The 26,483-nt window shown below is 37.8% G+C and overlaps 1 protein-coding gene across 1 annotated transcript; it reads right to left on the bottom strand.

Annotated features, from left to right (window-relative positions):
• Nucleotides 1-17,781: 17,781 nt before the first annotated feature.
• Nucleotides 17,782-19,958, bottom strand: LOC109168442 (protein FAR1-RELATED SEQUENCE 5-like). Its single transcript, XM_019317467.1, has 2 exons — nucleotides 19,436-19,958; nucleotides 17,782-19,198 (listed from the first exon to the last, which is right to left on the bottom strand). The coding sequence occupies exons 1-2, from the start codon at nucleotides 19,903-19,905 to the stop codon at nucleotides 17,782-17,784; spliced, it is 1,887 nt and encodes a 628-aa protein (XP_019173012.1). The 5' UTR covers nucleotides 19,906-19,958.
• Nucleotides 19,959-26,483: the final 6,525 nt, after the last annotated feature.

Genomic DNA, 26,483 nt, shown 5'->3' with positions numbered 1-26,483 from the left:
TTCGAGGGTTTCCCAGCAACGACGATTTCTATTTATAGCCAAGAAATAGAATCCCCTTTTCTACTTTCCCATTCTTTATTCCTCCCCACACCCTAGTTTTGTGTGAATCATCTAACAAAAGTAACACAACCATATGCATGAATTGTACATATAAAATTGCAATAAAATCTAACCCCATAGCATAAACATTACAAACTCAAGCAACCTCTAACCATAGTTGCAGTAACACGCAACACGGGACAACCCCAACCAAGTTAATTGGACAATTGATATGATAACCAAAAGATTCTTAGCTTGACTTTCTGAAAATGTCTATTGATCTTCTTGATTTGAGCCGGTCAACTAGACTGGTTTGGGTTCACTTAGAGCGCACTTTTAGGTCACGACAACTAATTATTCAGTAAAGAGTCGTTTGAGTTTCGCCCAGAGCACTTTTTGATAACGGTTGTGAACTTTCCCGTGATAAGCTAGACTAGTTTGGCTTTCACCATAACACACTTTTGGATAGCAGCGAACTTTCTCGTAAATCAAAGTAAATATTAAATTGACACCTACAAAAATTGTTAATTTACAAAGCATAACATAATTTGTCTATTAAATTTGCACTACTTAACAGTGCCCGGAAAAATGTTGCAATATTAAAGAAGTGACTTAACTTGAGTCGATCAAAAGATGAGTCTAATTTTACGAGATACTGATACCCATAATCTTATCTAAAAATAAAATAAAATAATGGTATGCCTTTATCTAGTGGTCCAAATCTTGTATTTATTCTATGCGGGACAAAATTCTTAATTACCTTTTGATCACTTCATGAAAATCCTCGACAATTAAGCCTTAAAAGCTCTAATGTACGTACAGAAACATAGGATTAAGCATCAAATAGTTTCTAATGGAAGTCTTAATTCACTGCTTAAACACTGATATTATTAATGTGGGCATAATTCAATCAATCACATTCGTTGCAGGTGGGGTTATAGATATTATATTTTAGGGTTTATGTCGTTCTACTTTGTACCTTTACGTCATGTATGTAAATGGAAGTATAAGAATTCGATCAGTGGTTGAATATAGAATAAGAAGGCAATGGAAGAGAATTTTGTCAATACAGAATATATACTTATTTATATGTATGTATATGTTACTGGAAACTTGCATGGGAATTAAGCAGATAGGAATATATGTGTAATAGATCACTTGTTACTTTGTTAGGCGTGAAATCACATGTTTCTATAGTGCAAAGAATTCGTATATATCAATTTGATCACATAGTACTGTTTCGTTGGGTTGTGTTGTGTGTGGATGATAGGGCATGACATTTAATTTATTGTGTATATCTTATATGTTATAATTATTGGAAGATGAAAGGTGTTAGAGCAGAGCAACATCATTTATCTATATGGTTTGAAGTTGATTTGAAGCAGAGCAACAACATTTATTTCTATAAATATACCGTTAATGTTGTCTATAAATTGGTGTTTGTAATTCTAAGGATCCGTTTACTAACTGAAAATCTTCTCCAATTTCTTAGAAAACTGGAGAGATGAAGAATACATAAAAAACAGAAAATATGTTTATTAACACAATTTTCAATGAAATTGTTTTCTAAATGAAAAACATAATCATTTATAATCTATTTGACTATATATCACTATAATTACATTATCATCATTATCTACTTATATATTTATTCATTACTATGATTCCATTCAATGTCATATTCTTTTTCTTATCACCATATTCTATCTTTTCTACTCACATTTACTTATATAAATATAACTTATTTGCTTACGCTTAAAGTTAGACATTATTCATATTATCAAAATTAAAACTTGAAATCTACACCAACTTTAAGATTTTGATTGAACTCAAAATATTATTGGTTTGGATATTTTTAGTTATGTTATATCGTAATACAATTTGGTTTGGATATTGGATATTGAAATTTTACATATATTGGCTCTCCTTTAGGGAAAGTCAAAAGATCGAACCCCGGTGGTGGAGTATTGACTCTTTGGGCTACAACAAATAGGAAAGTATATTGAACCATATTACCTTGTAATAGAGTCAATAATACTATAAAAAAAATCATTCAAATGAATATATCTAAAAGTATTTTAAATGTTAGCTCAAAAAATATAATATTATCTAATCTAAATTTTAGGTGAACTTAATATGTTATTCGTTCGGATATGTTTTTAGTTATCTTATATACGGATATGAATTTGGTTCTAATATCAAATGTAAAAATCTTATATATATTAGACTCAAAAATAAATATTATATTTATTCAATTTAAACCAAACATAACCAAAAATATTTTAAATATAAGGTTTTAAAATCACTTGAAATTAAACTTGTGTTAAATTTATAACGTTAGTCTAAAAAAAAGAGTAAATTTGAAAAAATTAGTGTTAGTTAACAAATTTTCTAAAAAAAAAAAAAAAAAAAAATAGAAAACGGAGAATGAAAAACTGCAAAATTAGAAAACATAAAATAGAAAACAGTTTTCTATAGTAAACGGGCCCTAAATGTTTTATTATTATCACACTTAATAAAAGAACTCATTTGCTTCCATGGATGTAGGCTCTCTGATGAAGTACGTAAACTTTTCTTTTTTTTTTTTCTTTTTTTTTTTTTTTTTCATTTTTGTTCTTGATCTTTTGATCCTGTTTTTCTACTACTTGCATTTGGGCTAGGTGCACCCCTAGCGACGAGGGCACGTGAGGCGAGATGCTTACTACTACACTAAAATTTTAATTAACAGTGAAAATGTAATTTTATTTTCTTATACTTGTGTTGCAATTAGCTAGTGTCATGTTTCAATAGTAAGATATTGAACGTAAATTGACTTTCCAAATTTTTGCCCAACACATAAATCCAAATTAACAAACAAGTTAAGTGGTTTAAAAAAAAAAAAAAAAAAACAAAAAACAAACAAACAAACAAGTTAAGTATTCTGCATAGAAAGCTCAGTTGGTCATAGGGGTAAAATTTAAAAGAATGAAATTTCTTTGAATAAAATTGGAAATAAGTTTTCCATCTCCAATTTTGGGTTCAATTCAATGCACCATCGTGATTTGGAATAGTCCATAGAAAGTTTAAAACAAGATGAGTGATGATGTGGACGCATATCAAATTAAAATTCTGAAACTTATCATGAAAAAATCTAAGGCCGCAATCTATCCATCAAAAGATTGTTGGAATTGCTTTGGGGATCAAGGGATTAATTCGCTAGGCAATAGGGCATGCATACAAGTGGTCGAGAAGCATATATGAAGAAAGACAAGAATTATATATCCCCCACAACGCCCATAATCTTTGGGAAATTAATCCCCCATCACAAATGCCTTATCACACATATATATCGCATTCTATATCTGTCCCCATTACGTCAATCTCATCAAATTCCTATCACAAATTATCTTCTTCCAAAAGATTGTAATACTTATTGTGTGGACCGTGATTCACATAGCTGTATAAATTACAGCCTAAAATGATATCGTTTCACGTATTTTTTTTACACGATCATTGGAACATACATTTTTAATTTATAACTCATAATGTACATTATTCTAAAGTATATTGTACATTATTCTAACTCATAAAGTAGATCATTTTATCCCAAAAGTTTTATTATTCTAACACATAATATACATTATTCTAACACATAAAGTACATTATTCTAATACATAATGTACATTATTCTAACTCATAAAATACATTTTCTTACCCCAAAAGTTTCATTATTCTAACACAAAGTACATTATTCTAACTCGAGCTCATAAGTTCAACTACATTGTTTTGGACACTGGTCCACACAATAATTTACCAAAAAGTTAAATCCCTAATCCAAGACCCCCACACCCAGCCAGAGTATTTGAGACTTGAGAGAGTGTAAATCAGGATGACCGAATGACATGATTCAAAGACAGCAGGGACAAATATCAATGTGCACAAAGCATCTGTCAACTTTGAATATAATCCCACACTGCAGCAACCGAAATACAAACCTAGTCTCTTCTCCCAAATACTCCCAAATTCATATCACAAATTATCGATATTACACATTGTACATTTAATCAAAACCCGTCGATTTTATTGTTTATTCTATATGCTGGAAGGAATGATTAGATAGGAATCTTGAAAAAGTGGGGCGGTGTGCATTCACACTGTAATCCGATCCACATGGCATAACCCTATAAGCTTCAATTCGATCGCCGTTGTTACATACAGGTCAAGAAATGGCAAGGTGTTAGTGCAGTGTTGCAAAGAATCATGGATTAGGGAGCTGGGCACCATTAACAGTGGTTTAAATTAGAGCAGTACAGAGAAAGTACATTAATTAGCGGACGACATCAGAAGCATTAAGGTCTGGTAAACATATGATTATTGATTGAACGTTAAGGAGACAAGAATAAGTGATGAAATGACAGGAAAGAATTATTGGGAAGAGTGATCTATCATCTATCTGAGTAGAGGAGGCGATGAGTAGGGCTATCCAGAAATGGAATCAAACAAACAACTGGCCATAAAAGACTGGACGATGCACCCCATCCATTATTGGACTTTCCCCTTTTGGAATTACACCCTTTTTCAACGATTCTTCATTCTCATTTCTGCTCCTGCTAATGCGATTGAACATATATTGGTTTTCATACTATACCAGTGCGTTTCGTTGAAGGGAATTTAAATTCCCTTCCCACCTAATTTCAAAGGTCACAAAATTTCCTTATTTGGTTGAAAGGGATTGTAATTTCATGGAATTACAATTCCCCCATTTTCATGAAATGAAAATCTCATGTCCTCTTAGGATTTTAGTTCTTGCGATTTTAAAAAGAAAAAAAGATAGTGATGAGTCAAAATTACTCCTTCTTTTTTTAACCTAAAATTAATGTCTAACAACAACAATGAACATTTTTAACTTTATACTACTTATTCCCTTTCAATTCCCATGTATACCAAACATTGGAATTGAAATTCCCAGTAATTCTATTCCCGTAAACCAAACACTGGAATTTAAATTTCCACTTTATTCCAAGTAATTCATCTCCCATAGAATTGCAATTCCTTTTCCACGTAATTCCCCTCTCCAACCAAACGCCCTGTACTAGTACTGTATCTCTGGGATGAAAGTAATCCAATTAAGGGTGTGTTTGAAAATTTAAAAAATAGAAATCATTTTTCGGCTTTTCAGTGTTTTGAGGTAGAATATTGAAATCAACGAAAAATGACTTTCGGTCAAAAGAAAAATAACTTGATTTTTCTGAAAAATGACTTCCTTTTTCAGGTCCAACTACTTCTTCTTTCGGGCTTCTTCCGAGCATGCTTCCTCGGCTTTCTTCCGCCATCATCCACTTCCTACCTTGACTGGTTTCAGACAAAACCAGACTGGTTTCTGTCGGAAACTAGTACTTTTTTTTTTTAATATTTTGTTTGTTATTTGGAAAAAAAAATAACTGGAAAAAACAAAGTTGTTGTCAAATCTTTTTTAGTTAACAACAATTAAAATTTTAATTATATAATTCTGTTTATTTTTCAGAAAATGCACTAAACACACAAAGACAGTTTTTTGAAATGCAATCAAACACAAGAAATGAAAATGTCTTCTAAAAAATGACTCATTTCCTAGAAAACATTTTTCAAAATTCATTTTCCTGATTTTCAAATACACCCTAAATATTATTTGAATGTGTTGTTGTATAAAATAAATATAATTTACAGATCAGATTATGAGAATAATATTTCAAAATGGCTGTACTCATAAAATTCACTCTTGTAGGTAATATATAAATTGAGTAGTAGCTTTAAAAAAAAAAAATTGAAATGACAACTCTTAAAATAATGTTTAAATATGTCACCAAACTATACACAAATATGTAACTCAACTCAAAAAAATAAAATAATAAATAATAAACTACAATTGGGTTGTAAACAATCCAAAAGTCATATAATTAAATAAAAATTGACATGTTCATCTTGTTACTGTTGATGTGGCAATCACCATATTAATTAAATATTATTTTTAATTTATTTTTATAGTACAAATGGACTCGGGTCAACTTACTTAACAAGAATGAATAGCAGGAAGGGAATAACAAAACAAAACAATTTACGTGAAAACCCAAAAGGGAAAAACTCAATCTTTTTAAGTTGGGCAAGGTTGAAATCCACTGTTATTGTTGAATAAACACATTCGATCTACTTTATTTAGTACTAGTAAAATACAAATTAAATACAAGAGGGAGTAATGAGACCGGGAATCTAATTGAGGGTGAGCAATGCGGTTGGGAAACTAACTAAGACGAGAGTGATCCGATCGAGAAGACGACTGGGAGGTGAGTGATGACGTCGGTAAGCTCACTAGGGGTTCGACCACACGAGGTTGGGAAGCTCCGATGGGAGTGGTTTAGGTTGGGAGAAATAACCCCTTAACGCTAGGTAGAGTGTTCTATTTATAGTGAGTGGCAAGGGGAAATAATGATGGTAAATGCTGACATAACTGACATGGCATTCATTGATTGGACACTTAGGTCGGTCACGACACGTGTAAGCTATTGAAGTAACTCTTGGAGAGGTGATGGCAGAGTTGACATATTGATTGCTGTAATTTGGGGCAAACAAATAATACCCGGAGTATTCGGGTTGTCGAACCACAGAGAGGTGGTGTACTAATCACTAGCTACTAGGTTACTCATATGAAACTAATCCGAACAAAACTTGAAGGTTGATTGATTGCATAAAATAATAAGCAGAATAAAATAAGTAACAAGGTTTTGTAGACAATAGAGCAAGATAGGATTCTTGGGATCACAATGTTTAATCACCTAGTGCCAATTAACGTTTGTAATATTTGGTTTGGAATTAAGATTTGTATGGGAATGCAAAGTGGAATCGAATTACTCCCGTAATCTCTATTCCTAGTGAATTTCCACTCCCATGGCTTAAACACCCAATAAGATCAAAGATCAGCATTCAATTATTCCTAATTACTACCATCTCCCGATGAGCAATAATCTAGAATAAACTTCCCCTAATAAGTTCCCCTTTCCCAAGGACCAACCATTAGGTGCAATCGTGTGTGCCCTAATTTATGCCCCAACTCCCATTGGTGACACAAACATGACTGTGAAGCTAGTAATTTAGGCCTTTAACCACCAACAACAACAGATTAAAACAAGATTGCAACACAAATCATAAAACCAAACATAAATATATTAAGAAATTAACGAACTAGGCACATAGGTTCATAAACAAATTCACCCAAAAATCCCTAAGGAATTTAGCCGAGCATGGCTAAATTATACATAGCAAATATGAATAAATGATTACAAATCATCAGAAGAGTACAAGAATTAACCAAGCGATTCTCCCAAATCTCCCTGGCTTCCTCCTTGCTTCCAAAGACGACTTGAGCCTCTTGATCCCTCTCTCTCTCTTGTCTACAAAGAACTCTAAAAATCTCTCCCCGGTGTCTTCTTAGGGTTGAGGAAGGAGGAATTTTATAGTGGGTACAAAGTTGAGATGAAATAGGAATCTTGTACAAAATTGGACTCAAATTATAATTCTTATATTTAAAGTCACAAAGAAGTTGCCGTCCCACTTAGTTGGAATTGGAATGTTGATGTAGCATTATTTTGCCTTTGGAAGTAGTGCCCAATGATTAGGGAGTCATTGTTAATACCCACCATGCATCCCACCATTTAATTAAGCTTTGCCGCAATTCATAAGTCTTCGCGTCATTCTCGACGCGTCGAGCTATGGCTCGACGCGTCGAGACCTGATGGTCTCGATCGGAAGACTTTCTGGAAATTTTCGACGTGTCGAGCCTTTGGCTCGACGCGTCGAGTCCTCTGGGCACCGAACTTGTCCAAAATTGCTCAAAACTCATCCTTGAACTTCCCTTGCTCATATCTTTGACCTAGAATGGTTCAAAAACACTAACAAACACCGTAAAACATTCAAAACAAGTGTGAACCATAATTAAATGATAATAGCAAGGAAAATATGTATTAAATAGACAAAATTAAAGAACTTAATCACTGTGATGATTCAAAATAACTATAATAACAAGCAAATATGTGATAACATCACATATCTAGCCATGATGATCGAAAAAATGTACTGATATAGAGGCCTGTAAGTCTACAAACATAAAGGTTAGTAAGTCTACGGACGAGGCGACCGGTAAGTATACTAATGATATGGCGACTGAAAAGTACATTGATACGACGACTGGTAAGTCTACTGATATGGCGATCAAAAAGTGCACTGATATAGCAACTGGTAAGTGTACTGACATAAAGGTCGAAAAGTAGAGATATAGACTATTCGGGTTGGGAAATACACTTGGTTGCTCATAGAAGGACCCTCCTGAGGTCGGGAAGTGCACTTGTGAACCCTCTTGAGATCCAAGAAATGCATTTGTAGGCCTTCAGAGGTTGGGAAGTGTACTTGCAAGCCCTCTAGAGGTCGAGAGGTGCATTTTTAGGCCACGTAGAGCAAGCAGGGTTGCCCTATAACCCTATTTCAATTTTAATAGTTTTAAATAAATAAAATTAATTAAAAAAAACACCCCTCCACCATCTTCGTCTCTGGCCTGAAGAAAAATTAAAGACGGGGAGGGTGGCATGTTTATGGTCTTATGGACTGTTCAAAAACCTAATTATATTTTTACGTGTAGTTCAATGATCTATTTAAACATTATTCTTTTTGTCTTTTTGAGTGGTTTAGTTTTTATATTCACTACACTTTAAAATTTGATATTATTACGAGAATATTATTTAATTGGATGGTCTAGCAAAAACAAGAATTCGAAACAAAGTCTCACACCTACCCCATGACTACATGTGCAAGACAAAACTTACTAACTTAGTGTGGAATAACTCAGTCGAATTGGTTAGGTAGTTAGTTGGCTTGTTAATCACAAGCTTTTAAATATAACTGTCAATAAATTATGAACAATTTAGGTTGATTTACTTTTTTATAATCCTTTACATACTAAAGTTACAAGACAGACTTCACCTAAAAAACACATTTGAATATGTTGAGTTATCTTTTTCTCCTAAAGGACATATTTGCGAAGGTGGAGAAGTTTTTTCTCCTAAAGGGCATATATGTGAAGGTGGATGGTGAGATAAGTCTTTTCTCCTAAAGAGCATATTCGTCAAGGTGGAGATTTGTTGAGTTATCTTTTCTCCTAAAGAACATATTCGCCAAGGTGGAGATTGTTGAGTTTGTCTCATATATGGATTAGGAATAAGTGTTTGTCTCATATATGGATTAGGAATAAGTGTTTGTCTCATACTAGGAGTAGGAGTGAAACGGGTAGACCTATTATATAGGGATTGGATGCCTATAAATATATTGGTTGTATCCCTAAAAGGTTGTGTGTCACCACTATCACCATCAAATAATAAGAGAATTGTTTCGCTCCCGTGGATGTAGGCACATTGTCGAACCACGTAAATCTTGTCTTCTTTACCTTTCTGCCATTATTATTTTTCTTGTTCTTGTTAATCTCAACAGAATAACAACGGCAGATTTTACCATAAATCAAATTAAAAAATGATAAGAATTAGTTTAAATAGGAGTGTGGGGCCACTTGGGATGTGAGATTTTATATTGTGAGCAACAATCTGACGGCAAATTATGATGTGGAACCGTGTCCACCTTGCAAATATAACACATTTCTAAAACTGTTCATAATTATGAATATATAGTTTAAAAATTACGAACATATAGTTCTGTAATTATGAATATAGAGATTTAATAATTGTAAATATGAAGTTCAAAAATTATGAATACATAGCTTTATAATTATGAATATATAGTTCAGTAACTATGGACATAATGTTCCGTAATTGTAAATATAGAGTTCAATAATTATAAATATGAAGTTTAAAAATTAAAAATATATAGCTTTATAATTATGAACATATAGTTCAGTAATTATGCACATAGAACCGTCAAGATGGATACGGTTCCACAGGATAACGATTGCTATCCGACTTAGTGAAGCAACTATTACAAAATTAATAATTTGACCATTCAAGTCATCTACCCAAGTGACACAACTCAAATCTTTATATATGGCAATAACAACGGTACATACTCGGTTATCACCAATAACATAATCTGAATTAATTAGTTTCAAGTATCAATATTTATATATTCCCAAATATATAAAAACAAAAAAAAAATAAAAAACAAAAAAAAACAAAAAAAAACAAAAAACAGTGCATTATGCACATGTTACTGTTGCAAAGTTTTGGCCCGTAAGGGCGGAAGTAGGGGTGTCATCGTGAGCTGGTTTGTCCTATTACACCCACCTCACAGTAGGTTGTAATTTTTACAGGTGTTTGAAGGTCAGTTTACGGGTTAAAATTCTTCAATTTTTAACCTGCCTCATACGAGTTCGTGAGCCCCGCGAATTAGCCCGCGAGCCAACTTTAAGAATTAAAAAAATTGTTATAGTATTATTCTATATTCTAATAATTTAATCTAAATAATATTAGATTTTACGGTGTTTAGAAATTAGAACATTTCATATATGTTGTGTTGTTGTCGGCTGTGTAACTTGTAAATAATTAAATAAATAAATAAGTATATATATATATATATATATATATATATATATAGGATTAGTTTCATGTGAAAACACTGCTTAAGATATAAATGTGTGGACAATTATCAGACGTTAGATTGGAGAGATGGACGGTCCAGATTATTTTATGGGCTTTACGCGTTTGGGGGTTGTTTTCACGGTAAGTGGGGATTTTTTATATTGGCTAGGGGTATTTTAGGCTTTTCGCGCGGAGGGCTTTAATGCTTAATGTTACTCAGTGACGCACGTTTCTGGAGTCATTCACACGCGCTCGATTTTCTCGGACAGCATTCATCATCTTCTGTTTCGTGCTCTCTCCGCGTGCGTTGGCGACACCTCCGGGCATTGCGGCGTTCGTGCGGATTCCTCCAGAGGTTTTCACTTTACACGTAGAGATGGTCGGTTGTGGGGACCGCGGCACTTCGAACAAGCGGGGACCACCGAAGGCGGCAGTCGGCGAAGGTATTTTTCTGGGTTTCTTTGTTTTTTTTTTTTTTTTTTTTTTTTGTTTTTTTTTTTTCCCGTTTTCTGGGCGAGAGTAATTGTTTGTTGTGTGTGTTGGTTTGTTTTTTGTTTTGCGGCTCATGTATGTTGGTTCTGTTTGAATTTCGGATTTGGGGGATAGGGTTTCGGTTTTGGGTGTGTGTTGGGTTTTTGAGTTTTTGATTCATTTTGTTGTTTTCCTTCGATTTTTCCAGTATTATGCGTTAATGATTGTAGTTTGGTTCCGTATGTATTCGGGATTTGGGGGGTAAGGGTTTCGGATTTGGGGCTTTGGTGTGTTTTGTGTTGATTTCTTGATTTCCTTCCAATTTTTGAGTTTTATGTGTACATGATTTTAGTTTCGTTTGGGAAATGTCGATGCATGTATATTTCTATGGGGTTTGGAAGCTTGTTTTTTCGTTGTGTTTGTTTGTTTGGTTTTTTTTTTTGTTTTTTTTTACAGAGTGGCCGAATGTGGGTTTTTTTTTTTGTAGTTGGGGGTATTGTTTGGTTGCCTGTGGTTTGTTGATGCCGTGGGGTGATGGGTTAGGGGTGTGTTGTGATTGGGTTGGTATTTTGCATGCATTATTTGTGGAGCAGATTGCATAGTATAGAATGTAGCAGATTTCAATTCCATAAGAAAGAATGTAGCAGATTTCCTATTTTTATGTCATAAGAAAGAATGTAGCAGATTTCAATTCCATTTACCCAAAAAAAAAAATGGAGCAGATTTCAATTTAGAACATTTCTTCGAATTTACATATGACAGTTTTCAAGCAAGTGACATGTTAATAAGAAAAGTGTGATTAATTAACTTATGTGGGGTGATGGGGTAGGGGTGTGGTGTGATTTGCTTGGCATTCTGTGTGCATTATTTGTGTGTATGGTGTGCACGTGTTGTAGTAGCGGATGATAAGGTTACTTTCGTTCGGTTGTGTTTTATTTTTCTTGTTTGGGAGTTGTAGCTCGTGTATTGTACTGTTTATTGTTTATGTTGCATAATCATTGTTGTGGGATTATTTGTGTGTTCCTTTCTTAATCTGTTTTTTTTTTTTTTTTTTGTTTTCTTAATGGGTGTTGCTGCCGTGTGTGGGGTGATGGGGGTGGGGTGTTATTGGTTTGGCAGTGTGTGTGCGTTTTTTCAGCGTGGCAAGTGTCATGTTAATAAGGAAAGTGTGATTAATTAACTTATGTGGGGTGATGGGGTAGGGGGTGTGGTGTGATTTGCTAGGCATTCTGTGTGCATTATTTGTGTGTATGGTGTGCACGTATTGTAGTAGCCGATGATAAGGTTACTTTCGTTCGGTTGTGTTTTATTTTTCTTGTTTGGGAGTTGTAGCTCGTGTTTTGTACTGTTTATTGTTTATGTTGCATAATCATTGTTGTGGGATTATTTGTGTGTTCCTTTCCTTTCCTAATCTGTTTTTTTTTTTTTAATTGTTGTTGCTGCCGTGTGTGGGGTGATGGGGGGTGGGGTGTTATTGGTTTGGCAGTGTGTGTGCGTTTTTTCAGCGTATGGTGTGCATGTGTTGTAGTAGTGGATCGTTTTATCTTTCTCCTTTTCAGGTAAGAAGGTTAGGGTGGTGCGGTGTGCTCCTGGTGCTGCCCAAAGTTGTGTCAGCGATGATGATTTTGTGTCACCACCCTTGGCTTTCTTGGCGAGGGTGGAACAAGACCCAGTGTGGAATGCCGTTGATGATGCTGCTGCAGTTCCTTCATCTTCTGCTGAGGGGTCTGGTGGTGCTGTGTCTTCTGAACAGGAATTGGATTTGCCTAGTGTTAAGATTCGGTCACAAGCTAGTGTTCTTGTTGATGCGCTTGTGGACCTGTCTATGCGTCAGAAGGAAGATATTAGGAGCTTGGGATTTGGTTCGTTATTGGAGTTTAAGGTGTCTGAGTGCCCTCCCCGTTTGTTGCATTGGCTGTTAACTAACTTTGATGGTCGGACGAGGACTTTTGACTTGGGTGGTGGTAGATCATTGTCTGTTTGTGAGCGTGATGTGGAGTTGGTGTTGGGGTTCCCACGTGGTCACATTGAGATGGTGAAGCGGGAAAGGGTTCGTATTAGTAACTTGTTGAGACATTGGAGGGGCTTGTTTGGGATGGTGAGGCATACGATTACTACGTCGCTTATTTCGGACAGGTTTGTTGCCGAGGTTGACGGGGGTGATTGGTGTAAGAGGCATTTCTCTATGTTGGTGGTTTCGACCTTGGTGTCCTGTATGTCCAATGGATATGCGAATCAGATGTACTTCGATTGTTTCGATGATGTTACGCACATCCATGAGTTGAATTGGTGCAAGCTTCTGTTGGATTCCCTAGTTGAGACGCATGAGGCTTGGAGATCTGGTCGCCATAAATGCTTTGTGGGGCCTGCTGAGTTTGTTGCGGTATGTTCGTCTGTTTTTCTTTTTTTTTTCTTTTTTTTTTTTAATATTCTGATTGATTTTCTTGTAATCTTTATTTTGGTGTTTTTGGTTGTAGTTGTTTTACGTTGATCGTGTCTTGCCGTTTGAGCGGTCAGTTCCACGTTTGCTGCCTTCGTTCCGGGGATGGACGTTTGACCTTCTTTCTGCTCGAGAGACTGCGGAAATTGGTGCTGGTGGGTTTGGCCATGGGCAAATTGATCCTCCTCCGGTAGATGTACAAGGTGATGGTGATGGTCCTGAATATGGTCCTAAGGTAATGACTGATTTTATTCGTTGTTCTTTGCGGGTGCTAATACTTGTGGCTTGGATGCACACTGTATTTTTTAATTAAAGTAATTGTTGGTGGTTTCATATGCCCTATTATTAGTTTGCACGAGCTCTGTTTTATTGCTTTCAGGTCGTTTTATTTTTTTTTCGAGTACAGACTTTTTAGTTTTATTCTATGTGGTACTGTTTCCTCTCTAAATTCCAGGTTGCATGTACTTGTATTTCTAATGTCATTGTTTTTTCCTGTTTTTTGTGTAGACGTTTGAGTGTGTGGTTGGCGAGGAGGTGGCTGTTCTTACATCATCGGTTGGTACTTTATCCGACCTTTTTAGGATGGTACGGGGTCGTGCTGTTGAGTGGGAGATTTGCCAACGACTCTATGTGTCTATTCAGCCCCGGCTACGTGATTTGGAGGTTCTAATGCGGCCAATTGTGGAGCGTGCCGATGTGGATGATGTCCCGTCGTTTAGTCTTGGATTAACCCAGTTGTTTGGAGGGAATGATTTGCATCATGGCTGTTCGGATACGGTTGCTGCTGTGGTTAACGATATTCATTCTGAGAATGCAACTTCTCCAGTGCGTGGTCCGGTTGTTGGTATGGATGTGGTATGTGTTTCGGGATGTTCTTTTGCATATGGTGGTATTTTCTTCGTTTAGTTTCGAACCGTGTTTTGTTTTTTTGTTTTGGGTGCCCACGCTGTAGGATATTACTACTGTGCCGGGTGTAGATGGTGGTTTGGGTGGCGCTGCAGCGGTGTCTGGGCCGGTGGATGTAGGTGCCACACTGGATGTTTCTGTTGGTGTGGGTGAGCCTTCTCAAGATTGTGGGCTGCGAGGATCGGGACTTGTGTCTGTTGGTGTGAAGGATGACAGTAAATGCAATGCATCTGGCGTTGAGTTGGGTGGGCCAGACGCTGGTGTTTGCCCTACCTTGTCGGGCGTTGCATTTAGTACGCCGATTGAGGTTTGGTTGTTTGTGTTTATGGTTGTTTCTGGTTGCTTAATATGTTGTATAGTAGTCCTGGTTTCGCGTGTGTGTTTTGGAATTATTGCATTTGTCCTTGTGTTTGCTATCCGGTGCATGCTTGTGTGCTTGCTGTGGTTTGGGGCTAGGGGTGGGGTGGGGGTAGTGTGCAGTGCATGTTCGTTTGTGTGCTTGCTGTCCAATTGTATATTTTTTGTACTCATTCCAACCCCAAGTGCACTTCTGTTTAGCATTTTGTTAATCATGTAGTTGTGCAGGTGTTTTGGGTATGTGAAAGCCCTTGTCTTGTAATGTGCTTTGCAGTTTTCATATTATTTGGCTTTCTTTATTTTGACTATTTGTTGGCAGGGGTGTGGCGACGGTAATGAGGTAAGCGAGAAGCCACTTTCTGAAGGCCCGGGTTGCGTGGCGCCGGTTAAAGCTGGGCGGCCTGTAAATCCACTTGGACCCTCTATCCCGGTTGTTGCCTCTACACTTCAGTATCCACCGGTGGGGCCTAGTGAAGTTGTTGCGTTTCCCATGCCTGACCTTCCGGAGGATGCATTGATAGTCAATTGGTTGCTTGGGGGTTCCGCTGCAAACATGTTGGTGTTTTTGGTTTTGTGTTTGTACTGTGTTTGTTTTTTATTTTACTTTTCTTATTATTTTTTGGTGATTGGTTTTTGGTGTTTGTTTTGTTAGGATTGAAACTATATTTTCTGTTGGTCAACGCACTGCGTCATGGGAGTGTTTGCTGTCTTTGACCCCGGGTTCTGAAGTTGATGTGGGTGTTATAGATGCTTGGGCAGCGCTTCTTAATCGCCATGAGGCTAATAAGGTGCGTGCCGCACCTTCTCGTCTTTTCGCTTCTACGTTTACTACGGTGGGTTTGAATTCATTGGTCTTCTCTTCTTGATTTTAATTGGTCACTTTTTTACTAGTTTGTATTCATTCCTTGTGTTTTTGTGTTGTTTGTTGTGTAGTTATCTACAGTTGTTGATACTTCCCAACCTGAGGACAAGCGGGTAGTGTGGTTTTGTGAGAGGTTGAGGATGGACTTAGAGTTGTCTCCGTATGATGATATTTGTAAAGTGGACATGGTATGGTTTCTACATGTTTACAGTGTGTTGCATTTACCTCTTTTGTCTGTCTGCACATTGTCTATGCACTAACTGCACACACGGCTGTCTTTGTGCATTTTCGTTTACATTTCTGTGCACAACAATTGCACTCCTATTTATACTAGTTTGTTGGTTGCAGATTTTTTTCCCCATACTGCGTCGCGGCCACTATTTCTTGTTGTGTTTTCATTTTTCTCGTTGTCGGTTAGAGATTATTGACAATGATTCTAATCCGTAATCTAAAGCACTAAAATATGGTGATTGTATTGAGGACATGGTAAGTGGTGTTCGTTGTGAATCCAATCTCCACTGGTTTTTTTGTTTCCCTTTGTCGCTTCCCCTAAAATGTTTTATCTTTTCTGGAGTTCAGCAGGGTATGTTGTCCAAGTTCTTTGCTGATATCTCGCCGGAGCTGTCCACGGCCAGTATTTTGGTGGAGCCGAAGCGTTTGCAAATGCCGTGGCGGGACTCGAAGAATAAGATTGATTGTGGTGTGTTTCTGATGCGGCATATGGAGTCCTTTTTCGGTCAGCGCGTCCGTGACTGGGACTGTGGGTTAGTTAAGGGGGACACTACTTCGTTACACAAACTTCGTTTGCGTTACATGAAGGAGCTTGTGAGTTCGGAGTTTAATGTGCATCGGGTGTCGAATATTTCTCGGGCGTACCAGTCGGTATCTAATCCTCTACCGTTTCTGTAGTTAGGTGTGTTATGTACGTAGTTGTGCTTGGCCTTTTGTGGTGATGTGCACTTGTTTATTGCACACTTTTTTTGGTGGGTTTTTTGAGGTGGTATTACTCTGGTTTGTGCACACAGTGTTGGTGGACCTTTTTTGGGTTAGATTGTGGTTGTAACACGAATTTGTGGCTGGTTTAAATTAATGTTAATGCGTTGACTTTTTTGCATTACTGTGCGTTTTCTGCGTTTTGTTGTCTAATTGGTAAACGAATGTCATTTTATTTCTTTGATGTGGTGGTTGTGTTCATTTAATATCTCTCCAGTGTGCTGGTTTTTTCCTTTTCTTTTTGTATTCTCCTATTTTATTTGTAATCAAGTGGTAAAGGGAATTATTCCGATAGCTCCATCTGTGTGCTTTTTTATCGTGTGCTGTGTGTATTGTTGTCGGTGGGTCCGTTGGATGCTTGTATCACTTTACAATATTATTTCATATGTGTACTCTAATACGGTATGTGGACCTTTTTTGGGGTTAGATTGTGCCTGTAACACGAATTTGTAGCTGCTTTAATTTATGTTAACGTGTTTACTATGCATTTCTATGCTTATTGGCTGTCTCAGGTGTGCGCATTCGCGTCATACTTATGTGCGTTTTGTTGTGTAATGGGTAATCGAATGGCAGTTTAGTTTTTGCTGTTGGGGTTGTGTGCGTTTCATTCCTATCTCGTGTGCAGTGTTTTGTGTCCTTTTTTGTTTTTGTTTTTTTTTTGTTTTTTTTTTTTTGTTAATCAAGTGGTAGTAGGAATTATCCGGGGAGCTCCATCCGTGGGCTTTGAATCGTGGGGTGTGTGCTACAATATTATTTCATATGTGTACTCTAATACGGTTCGTTCAAAGGTTTAACGTGCGTGCATTCAAACACTCTGGTGTGTGTGCCCACGCTTTGTGGACCTTTTTTGGGATTGTGTGCATTTCATTCCTCTCTCGTGTGCAGCGGGGGGGTTTTTTTTTCTGTTCTTTTTTTTTTTGTTTTTATTTTTTTTATTTTGTAATCATGTAGTAGGTGGAATTATCCCGGGATCTCCATCCGTGTGTTTTTAATCGTGGGGTGTGTTTTTTGAAAGGGTCCTTTCGCTACTTGTATCGAATTAAAAGTTTATTTCATATGAATACACTAATGCGGTTCGATAATTGGAACTTACAACCATTGTTTTGTGTTTTTCATACATAGATATTCTAACTTTCATATGGTGTGACTTTGTCTGGACATGTGCGACTGTTGTGGCCTGGAAGGTCGCATATATTGCACGTTCTTTCTTTTTTTGAGTGTCTCTTTTCGGTGGCTTTCTCTTTGTTGCTTTTTATTCTTCTCCCACTCCCTTTATTCTTTGCGACTGTGGGTGGCTTTATTTGTATGTCGCCTGGTCTGTGTGCACCTATAAGCCTTTCAAACGCCGATTTGTTGTTGCCATTCTCGTGTGTTTCCTGCATCTCCATTTCTAAATCTTTCTTAAGTTGTTGCAATGTTGCCAACATTTGATCCATTCTGTCTGGCCAACCTTTTGCTAATCCCATGCAGGTGTAGAATTCACTCCATAGTTTGTTTGCCATTTTTGTCGCTTCGTTCGTTTTGGTATTATTTGTTTTCGTTGCCCATGGCACATCATACATGGGGTGTGCACATGCGCTTCGGGTCCATCGTGTTACAATATACTTTTCTGGGATGGTGTCATATCCTTCTGCCTTCATTACCAACACAACATGCCTGCATAGTAGACCCATTCGGTTGAATTTATTGCATGCACACTCTATGTTTTTTGATGCTGGATGTTGTGTGACTTCAAACATTTTTCCACTAGTGTCCTCTATTCTGTACTTCCATATCTCCCCTTCTTTGGTTTGGTCTCTGATGTGGCATGTGAATCCCGCCTCCCATATCTCTTGTTGGATTTCATAGAATATGCTTATGGTGTAAATCTTAGCTGCGTGCTTCTCAATACTTAGAGGGGATTTTGTTTTTGGGTACGAACCCTCATTCTCAGCGATCACTTTTAATTGGTTGTGTCTTTGCTCTCCAATTGCACTGTTGTATTGCGCCATGAATTCTACCAAGCTACAGTGGGGGTTTGTAAACTTACCAAAGTAGCTGTTAGTCGATTCAGATCTAGATGTTGTCCGTAGCAATCCTCCCATGGGTATGTTGTGGAAGTACGCGGGTATCCATGATGCTCGTGCCTCGTATAGCTGCGTGAACCACCTATGCTCCTCAAGGTTGTACTGTTTCATTACTGTTTTCCATTTGCTCTCGAATTCTTCTATGGTTAAAGTGTCATCCCATACGGTACTATTTAGGTCCTTCTTGAAGTCCTCGTTATGCCACAATGTCACCCCTACCTTTTCTCCAACTTTTGTCATGATGTGCCACATGCAGAATCGATGTCTTGTTGTTGGCATAGTTTGTGGGATAACTACCTTCAGTGCTGGGTCTTGGTCAGTAATTGTGCATCTTGGTGTGTATTCCATTGCATCTTTGAACTTTGTCAGTAGCCACTCATACGACTCTATGTCCTCTTTCGCAATTAAGCCTCCCGCGAATGTAATGCACCGCTTATGGTTGTCCACCCCTGTGAAAGGAACGAACACCAACTTGTACCTGCAATATCAATAATTTATGCGTTATTTTCTGCTTGTATAGTGTCTTTAGTCGACGTGCGTTCGGCATATTTTTTTCCTGACTGTTTATTAAGCTGCCACGCACACCGGTTACTCTTTAAATGCACACAGTTTATATTGCTTTCAATTAAATTGGATGCGACTTCTGTGTCGTATGTCGGCTATACATACTTTAATGGTAAACACCTGATTAGGTGTAAATAGATTAGAGAATTACCTGTTTGTGCTGTATGTAGCGTCGAATGACATGACATCTCCAAAGCAGGCAAAATTTCTACGTGATTCGGCGTCTGCCCAAAATAACCTAGTAAGTTGTGCTTCTTCATCTATGTCAAAATCAAAATAGAAGTGTGGGTTGTCCTCTTTCCGTTTGAACATTTCTTCAATCACCATTTGGGCGTCCGCCTCTGCTATGTAAGCCAATAGGTCCCTTCTGAAATTGCAGAAGTCGATGCATGTTGCCCCAACTTCTGTAAAACTCCCTACCATCTCTTTGAACAGTCTGAACGCTTTGGTGGGGCCGATGTTTGCCTTTGCACAGTTTGCCAAAAACGTCTTGTGTCCGATGTCGAGTTGCCTATTTATTTTTAAAAATGTTCTCCCCTCTTCCGAGCATAAACAGTGTGTATGTCGCAGCTCGATTGTATGGACTTTGTATCCTCCACTTTTACACTTTGACATCCCCATACGTGCCTTACACCCTACCCTGTTTGACACTCTTCTACGCCTCTTTCGTTGGTTTGGGTTATTGGGGATTTCTTTCGTTTCGGCTTTGTATCCTTCCCGTGAGCACATGATGTACTTAATTGCCACTTGTCCTGCTCGGTTTTGTCGCTTTGTGCCGTGCCTTACATCAAATCCGACCTCCTTCGCGTATTTAATGTAGAAATCAATCCCAGCCTCTACTGTTTCGAATTGTTGTCCTTCGTATGGTGTTTTTTCATTATCGGTTGCCGGTGTCCAAAATTTAGCACCATCTGCGCCAATTTCCATTGCACATTGTTGCACTTTGTTTGCGCAGTGGTCTTCACCTGGTGATCATTCCAATAAACTACATTAGTGTCTTGGGTTAATAATATAATTCCAGTTGTGTTCTACAATTAGGATAGGGTTGGGGGTTGTTTCTCGCGCCTGTGCAGCGGCCTACATAGGTGCGTGCATAGTTCCCCCATTTGGTGGTCTTGGTGTTAAAAATCATGTTTAATTTCTCCCAATTGGTGCACAGCTAGAGTCGTTCATATTCATACGCTAGGGGGGGGGGGGGTGTTCCTGTTACGGTCTCTCTGAAACCATGTGCATCTCTACTGTTTGGCCTGTATTCAGTGGTGCATGCAATGGGCGACCTATTATGACTCATTCCAGACCTTGTGGTATTAAGGTTCGTGTGCATTCCACGTTGGAATGTGTGCGTCCTGTCATACGGTAAACGTATCCTTGGACTCATTGGGTTTCCTTACAGGATTGGGGGTTTTCCAATGGGTGTAACCGCGTACATGATATCCAATTCAATGTCTACCAATTCTACCAACAATTATATTCAGGGGTGTCTGGTCTCTATTAATCGTGTGTAATGCACTAGGTATTACGTTTATAGTATTACAATGAAGGTGAGATCATTACCTGGTAACCATGGCGGCGTATACTCCATGCTCCGGTTGTCGTAGCTGTCTGGCGAGGTCGGCAATGGCGTGGGGGGGAGGGGGGGGGTGGTGTGGTTCGAATGAGTTGATTTGGTTGAATTATAGTGCAATTAGTATCCTTTAAATTAGGTAGATAACATTACAGTTACAATCATACCTTAATTAGCATTCTACACAATTCTCTTTAATGCCCTTTTGCTTAATTATTACGATCCAGCACATGTACAATTACAATCCAATCTTGGCCATTAATCTAATATAATCCTATGGTTCAAATTAGTCCGTATGTTTGTATTATAAGGGGGTTTTCATGTGAATGGCTCCCTATATATATATATATATATATATATATATATATATATATATATATATATATATATATATATATATATATATATATATATATATATATATATATCCAATTTGGTGAGAATAAGGTGTTAGGTGAGAATGTGTGGTCAATTCATTATATTATTTGCATAGTGCAAACAACTATACATATTGTACAGTACAAATAACTAGATATATTGCACAGTAAATATTAACCCTTAGATCACCCAAAATTAAGAGCCAACAAAAGACCACACGTTCTCACCTAACGCCTTGTTCTCACTTGTTGCAAAGTTTTGGCCCGTAAGGGCGGAGTTTGGTTTGAAAAGCTTTGGAAGCAAAAATGAGTAGTTTCATGCACTTTGGTGGTCATTGGAGTCAAAAGAAGCGTTATGGATGGATTGGGAGTTCATGGGAGCCAAGGAGAAGCTAAGAGGATGGGCAAAACACTTCCAAGGAAGCCTAAGGGTGGTGCTTTAAATGGTCATGGTCATTTGAGCAAACCAAAGCAAAAGATCATGGAATTGAAATTCTCGACCTGCACGTCAACATCTTATGTTTTGGACCATATCTCGGCCTAAAAATATCCAAATTAAGTGATTCTTGTCCCATTGGAAAGAAGACTCAAAGGAATACAACTCCTATTCAAACATCAAAGCCTAAAAAGGAAGCCAAAGTGGTCAAAATCATCCTTGAAGTTGAAGTTCCAAACTTACAGATTTCGACCAAAACTGACCACTGTTCGGTAATTTGATCATATCTCGACCTAGGAATGTCCAAATGAAGTGATTTTTACACCATTAGAAAGAACACTCGAAGAGCTACAATTTTTATACGACATCAAAGCCTAATTCTGAGCATAAAGTGGTCAAAATCAGCCTACAAGTCCGAGTTGCATTGCTGAGAAGCACTCGACGCGTCGAATCTGGGCAGATCAACACGTTTTGCATTCTGTAAATGCTCGACGCGTCGAGAATTACTCTCGACGCATCAAGCCCCCTGCCTCTGCTCCTTTTTAGCTGACTTTTCACTCATTTTTACTTGGTTTTGAACCCCATTCGAATCCTAACTATTTTATACTCTTTCCTTTCATATTTTAGTGTTAGATTATGTGTAGATTTAGGTTATTTATCATATTTCAAGCTTGTATTGAAGGATCTACACTTGGATTTCAAGCTACCATCATTTCAATAGATAATCTTCTTTTCCCCTTTTATCTCTTTATCTTGCAATGTTTATGTTTTACACTTGTGTTTTTGTGTTCTTATTGCTATTTAGTCATGAGTAGTTAGTGATGTTATCACATCTTTGCTTGTTATTATAGTTATTTTGAATCATCTCAGTATTTAAGTTCTTTAATTTTGCTTATTTAATACATATTTTCCTTGCTATTATCATTTAATTATGGTTCACACTTGTTTTGAATGTTTTACGGTGTTTGTTAGTGTTTTTGAACCATTTTAGGTCAAAGATATGAGCAAGGGAAGTTCAAGGATGAGTTTTGAGCAATTTTGGACGAGTTCGGGGCCCAGTGGACTCGACGCGTCGAGCCCTTGGCTCGACGCGTCGAAATTTTCCAGTAGCTAACTAATTCGCGCACAGGAAGTCTCGACGCGTGGAGAAAATTCTCGACGCATCGAGAGAATAGGCGTCTATTTCTGGGATAAAAACAGACGCCTAAAGTGGATCAGCTGGGCAAAATTTAATACAAGCGCGAGATTTCTTTTCCTAATATCAATTGCACGGATTTCAAGGCTCATATCTCCATATTAAAAGTTAGCAATTCAAGGAATCTTCCAAATTCTAAATATCATTAAAGACGGAAATTTCTTTATTTAAATATAGGAATTAGAATTTGAGTCCAATTTGGTACAAGATTCCTATTTCATCTCAACTTTGTACCCACTATAAAATCCCTCCTTCCTCAACCCTAAGAGGAGAATACCAAGAGATTTTTAGAGTTCTTTGTAGACAAGAAAGAGAGAAATCAAGAAGCTCAAGTCGTCTTTGGAAGCAAGGAGGAAGCCAGGGAGATTTGGGAGAATCGCTTGGTTAATTCTTGTACTCTTCTGATGATTTGTAATCCTTTATTCATATTTGCTATGTATAATTTAGCCATGCTCGGCTAAATTCCTTAGGGATTTTTGGGTGAATTTGTTTATGAACCTATGTGCCTAGTTCGTTAATTTCTTAATATATTTATGTTTGGTTTTATGATTTGTGTTGCAATCTTGTTTTAATCTGTTGTTGTTGGTAGTTAAAGGCCTAAATTACTAGCTTCACAGTCATGTTTGTGTCACCAATGGGAGTTGGGGCATAAAATTAGGGCACACACGATTGCACCTAATGGTTGGTCCTTGGGAAAGGGGAACTAATTAGGGGAAGTTTATTCTAGATTATTGCTCATCGGGAGATGGTAGTAATTAGGAATAATTGAATGCTGATCTTTGATCTTATTGGGTGTTTAAGCCATGGGAGTGGAAATTCACTAGGAATAGAGATTACGGGAGTAATTCGATTCCACTTTGCATTCCCACACAAATCTTAATTCCAAACCAAATATTACAAACGCTAATTGGCACTAGGTGATTAAACATTGTGATCCCAAAAATCCTATTTTGCTCTATTGTCTACAAAACCTTGCTACTTATTTTATTCTGCTTGTTATTTTATGCAATCAATCAACCTTCAAGTTTTGTTCGGACTAGTTTCATATGAGTAACCTAGTAGCTAGTGATTAGTACCCCACCTCTCTGTGGTTCGACAACCCGAATACTCCGGGTATTATTTGTTTGCCCCAAATTATAGCAATCAAATTGGCGCCGTTGCCGGGGAGGTGGCGTTACGTACTGACATTAGTGAAAGTCTTACTTTAGGAGTCTAGTCCATTTTTATTTATTTATTTATTTTTATTTTATTTGCTAATCCATAACAAGTTTCTTGTTCTTGAGTGTGATTTTGCTTTGAATCTAAGAACTTGGCTTTTTATGCATACACGATCTCGTGGGAAAGAAGGATTATTACCTTTGAATCTTGAGATTGAGAAAAGAGCCAAGTTTCTTAGGAAACAAACTAGGATGGCACAGGTACAAGAAAACCAAGCTGGAGGGAGATCAATGTCTGACTACCTTGCTCCTGATGTTGAGGAGCATGGTAGCATCAATATTCCAAATGTGGAGGCCAATAACTTTGCGATCAATCCGGCCATACTTAGCATGGCTGCGGCAGATCGATTTGGTGGGATGCCCACGGAAGATCCCAATGCTCACGCCACCAAGTTCCTACGACTTTGTGGCACTTTCAAGATAAATGGAGTCACTCAAGATGCTATCAGACTTAGGCTTTTTCCCTTTACACTGAAGGACAGAGCTGAAGATTGGTTATCCTCACATCCTGATAACCATTTTGACACTTGGGACAAATTACATGGAGAATTTTTGAAGAAGTTCTATCCTATCTCCAAAACTCAACGGATGAGAAGGGCAATTCAAAACTTTAAGCAACTAGCAACTGAGTCCCTCACTGAGTCTTGGGAGAGATTTAAGGAATTGAAGAGGCAATGTCCACACCATGGATTTCAGAGTTGGGATTTGATGATGTCTTTCTATGAAGGATTGCTGGATAATTCTAGGATTTTGGTGGATGCTTCTTCAGGTGGTTCGTTCACGATTCTAGAGCCAACACAAGCCGAGGAACTATTGGAGAAAATTGCTATGAATGGATCTACTTGGTACACGGAGAGGTCTCCACAAAAGCTGGTAGGAGGAATTCATGATGCGGGGCAGTTAGCCGATTTGTCAACAAAGTTGGATAACGTGGTCTCCTTGGTTCAAAAACTTGCCCAAATCACCAGCCAAAATCACAATTCAGGGGATTGTATCGACGAGTTCAACTCCCAAACCTCTATGGAGCAAGTTAATATGTTGGGATATAATAGGCCTCATCAACAGTCTTACCAACCTCAAGGGACCTACCATCCTAATAACTCAAGGAACCATCCCGGTTTTTCATGGAGCAACCCAGTGGGAGCCGCCAACCCTCAACACTTTGTTAATAGAGGTCCTCTGGGTTATCAAGGTACTCAAGTTCAATCTAAATTTCCCGTTTCAGAGGCCCCACCACAATCGAATACGGACGCTTTGCTGGAAAAATTGATTAAATGTCAGTTAGAGATTACAGAAAGGATGGATAAAATGGAAGCTCGCCAAAATCTGGTTGAAAGGCAATTAGCAAATCAACCTTCTATATCAAGTACTAAAGTCACAGGGAAGTTGCCAGCTATGCCTGAAAATCCAAGGGAGCATGTAAATGCAATTGTTACAAGGAGTGGCAAAATACTTGAAGAGCCACCTCTTCCAATCAAAGCATCAATTCCTAAAAAGACAGTTGAGGAGAAGATTGAAGAGATACTTGATGGTATAGAAGATGAGCCAATTGCTGTGCGAAATAATCCACAAGTTCAAAAGGAAGTAGAGAAACCTGTGAGAAGGTATGTACCCCCATTGCCTTTTCCTCAAAAACTTGAAACAACAAAAGAAAGTAGGTGGAAAAAGTTTTTGGAGATTGTTGAGAGTTTGAAAGTTTCAGTTCCCTTACTTGATTTGCTTTCACAAGTTCCCTCTTATGGAAAATTTTTGAAAGAGATTCTAGCTAAGAAAAAGAAGTATGGGGAACGAGAGATGGTAGCTGGGGCACAAGAGTATCAAGCGTTGACCCCGGGAATTGGGAGGAATATACCTAAGCATAGAGATCCGGGGAAGTTCACAATTCCTTGTGTGATTGGAGGCCGACCTTTAAAGGGATCCCTTTGTGATTTAGGAGCTAGTGTGAGTGTTATGCCTCTTACTCTTTGTCAAGGGTTAGGGTTGGGAAAACCAAAACCAATCCAATTCACCTTAGAAATGGCGGACAGATCCATCGTTAAGCCTATTGGAATCCTTGAAGATGTCCCAGTTCGTGTGGACAAGTATTTTGTGCCTTGTGATTTTATTGTGATAGATGTCCAAAGGAACTTAGACGTTCCACTCATTTTGGGGAGACCCTTCCTAGCCACTATTGGAGCAATGATTGATGCAAGGAAAGGGTCCATGATTTTTGACTTTGGGGAGGAAAAGGTGGAATTTAATGTTCTTGATGAGCCAAAAATCATTGAGTGCAAGTCAATCTTGCACATCGATCCTACTCTCAAGGTGTCACATGATGAGTATTTGCATTTGAAGAGTCTATGGGGTGATGAGATCAAACTCGCGGATCAACCGGGATGAGCACTCCATAACCAGGTTAGGTCGAGCTAGC

This window comes from Ipomoea nil, unplaced genomic scaffold, assembly GCF_001879475.1.
Source record: "Ipomoea nil cultivar Tokyo-kokei standard unplaced genomic scaffold, Asagao_1.1 scaffold3199, whole genome shotgun sequence".
In the NCBI taxonomy this organism is placed as follows: Eukaryota; Viridiplantae; Streptophyta; class Magnoliopsida; order Solanales; family Convolvulaceae; genus Ipomoea; species Ipomoea nil.
This window is presented reverse-complemented; position numbering and strand designations above follow the sequence as displayed.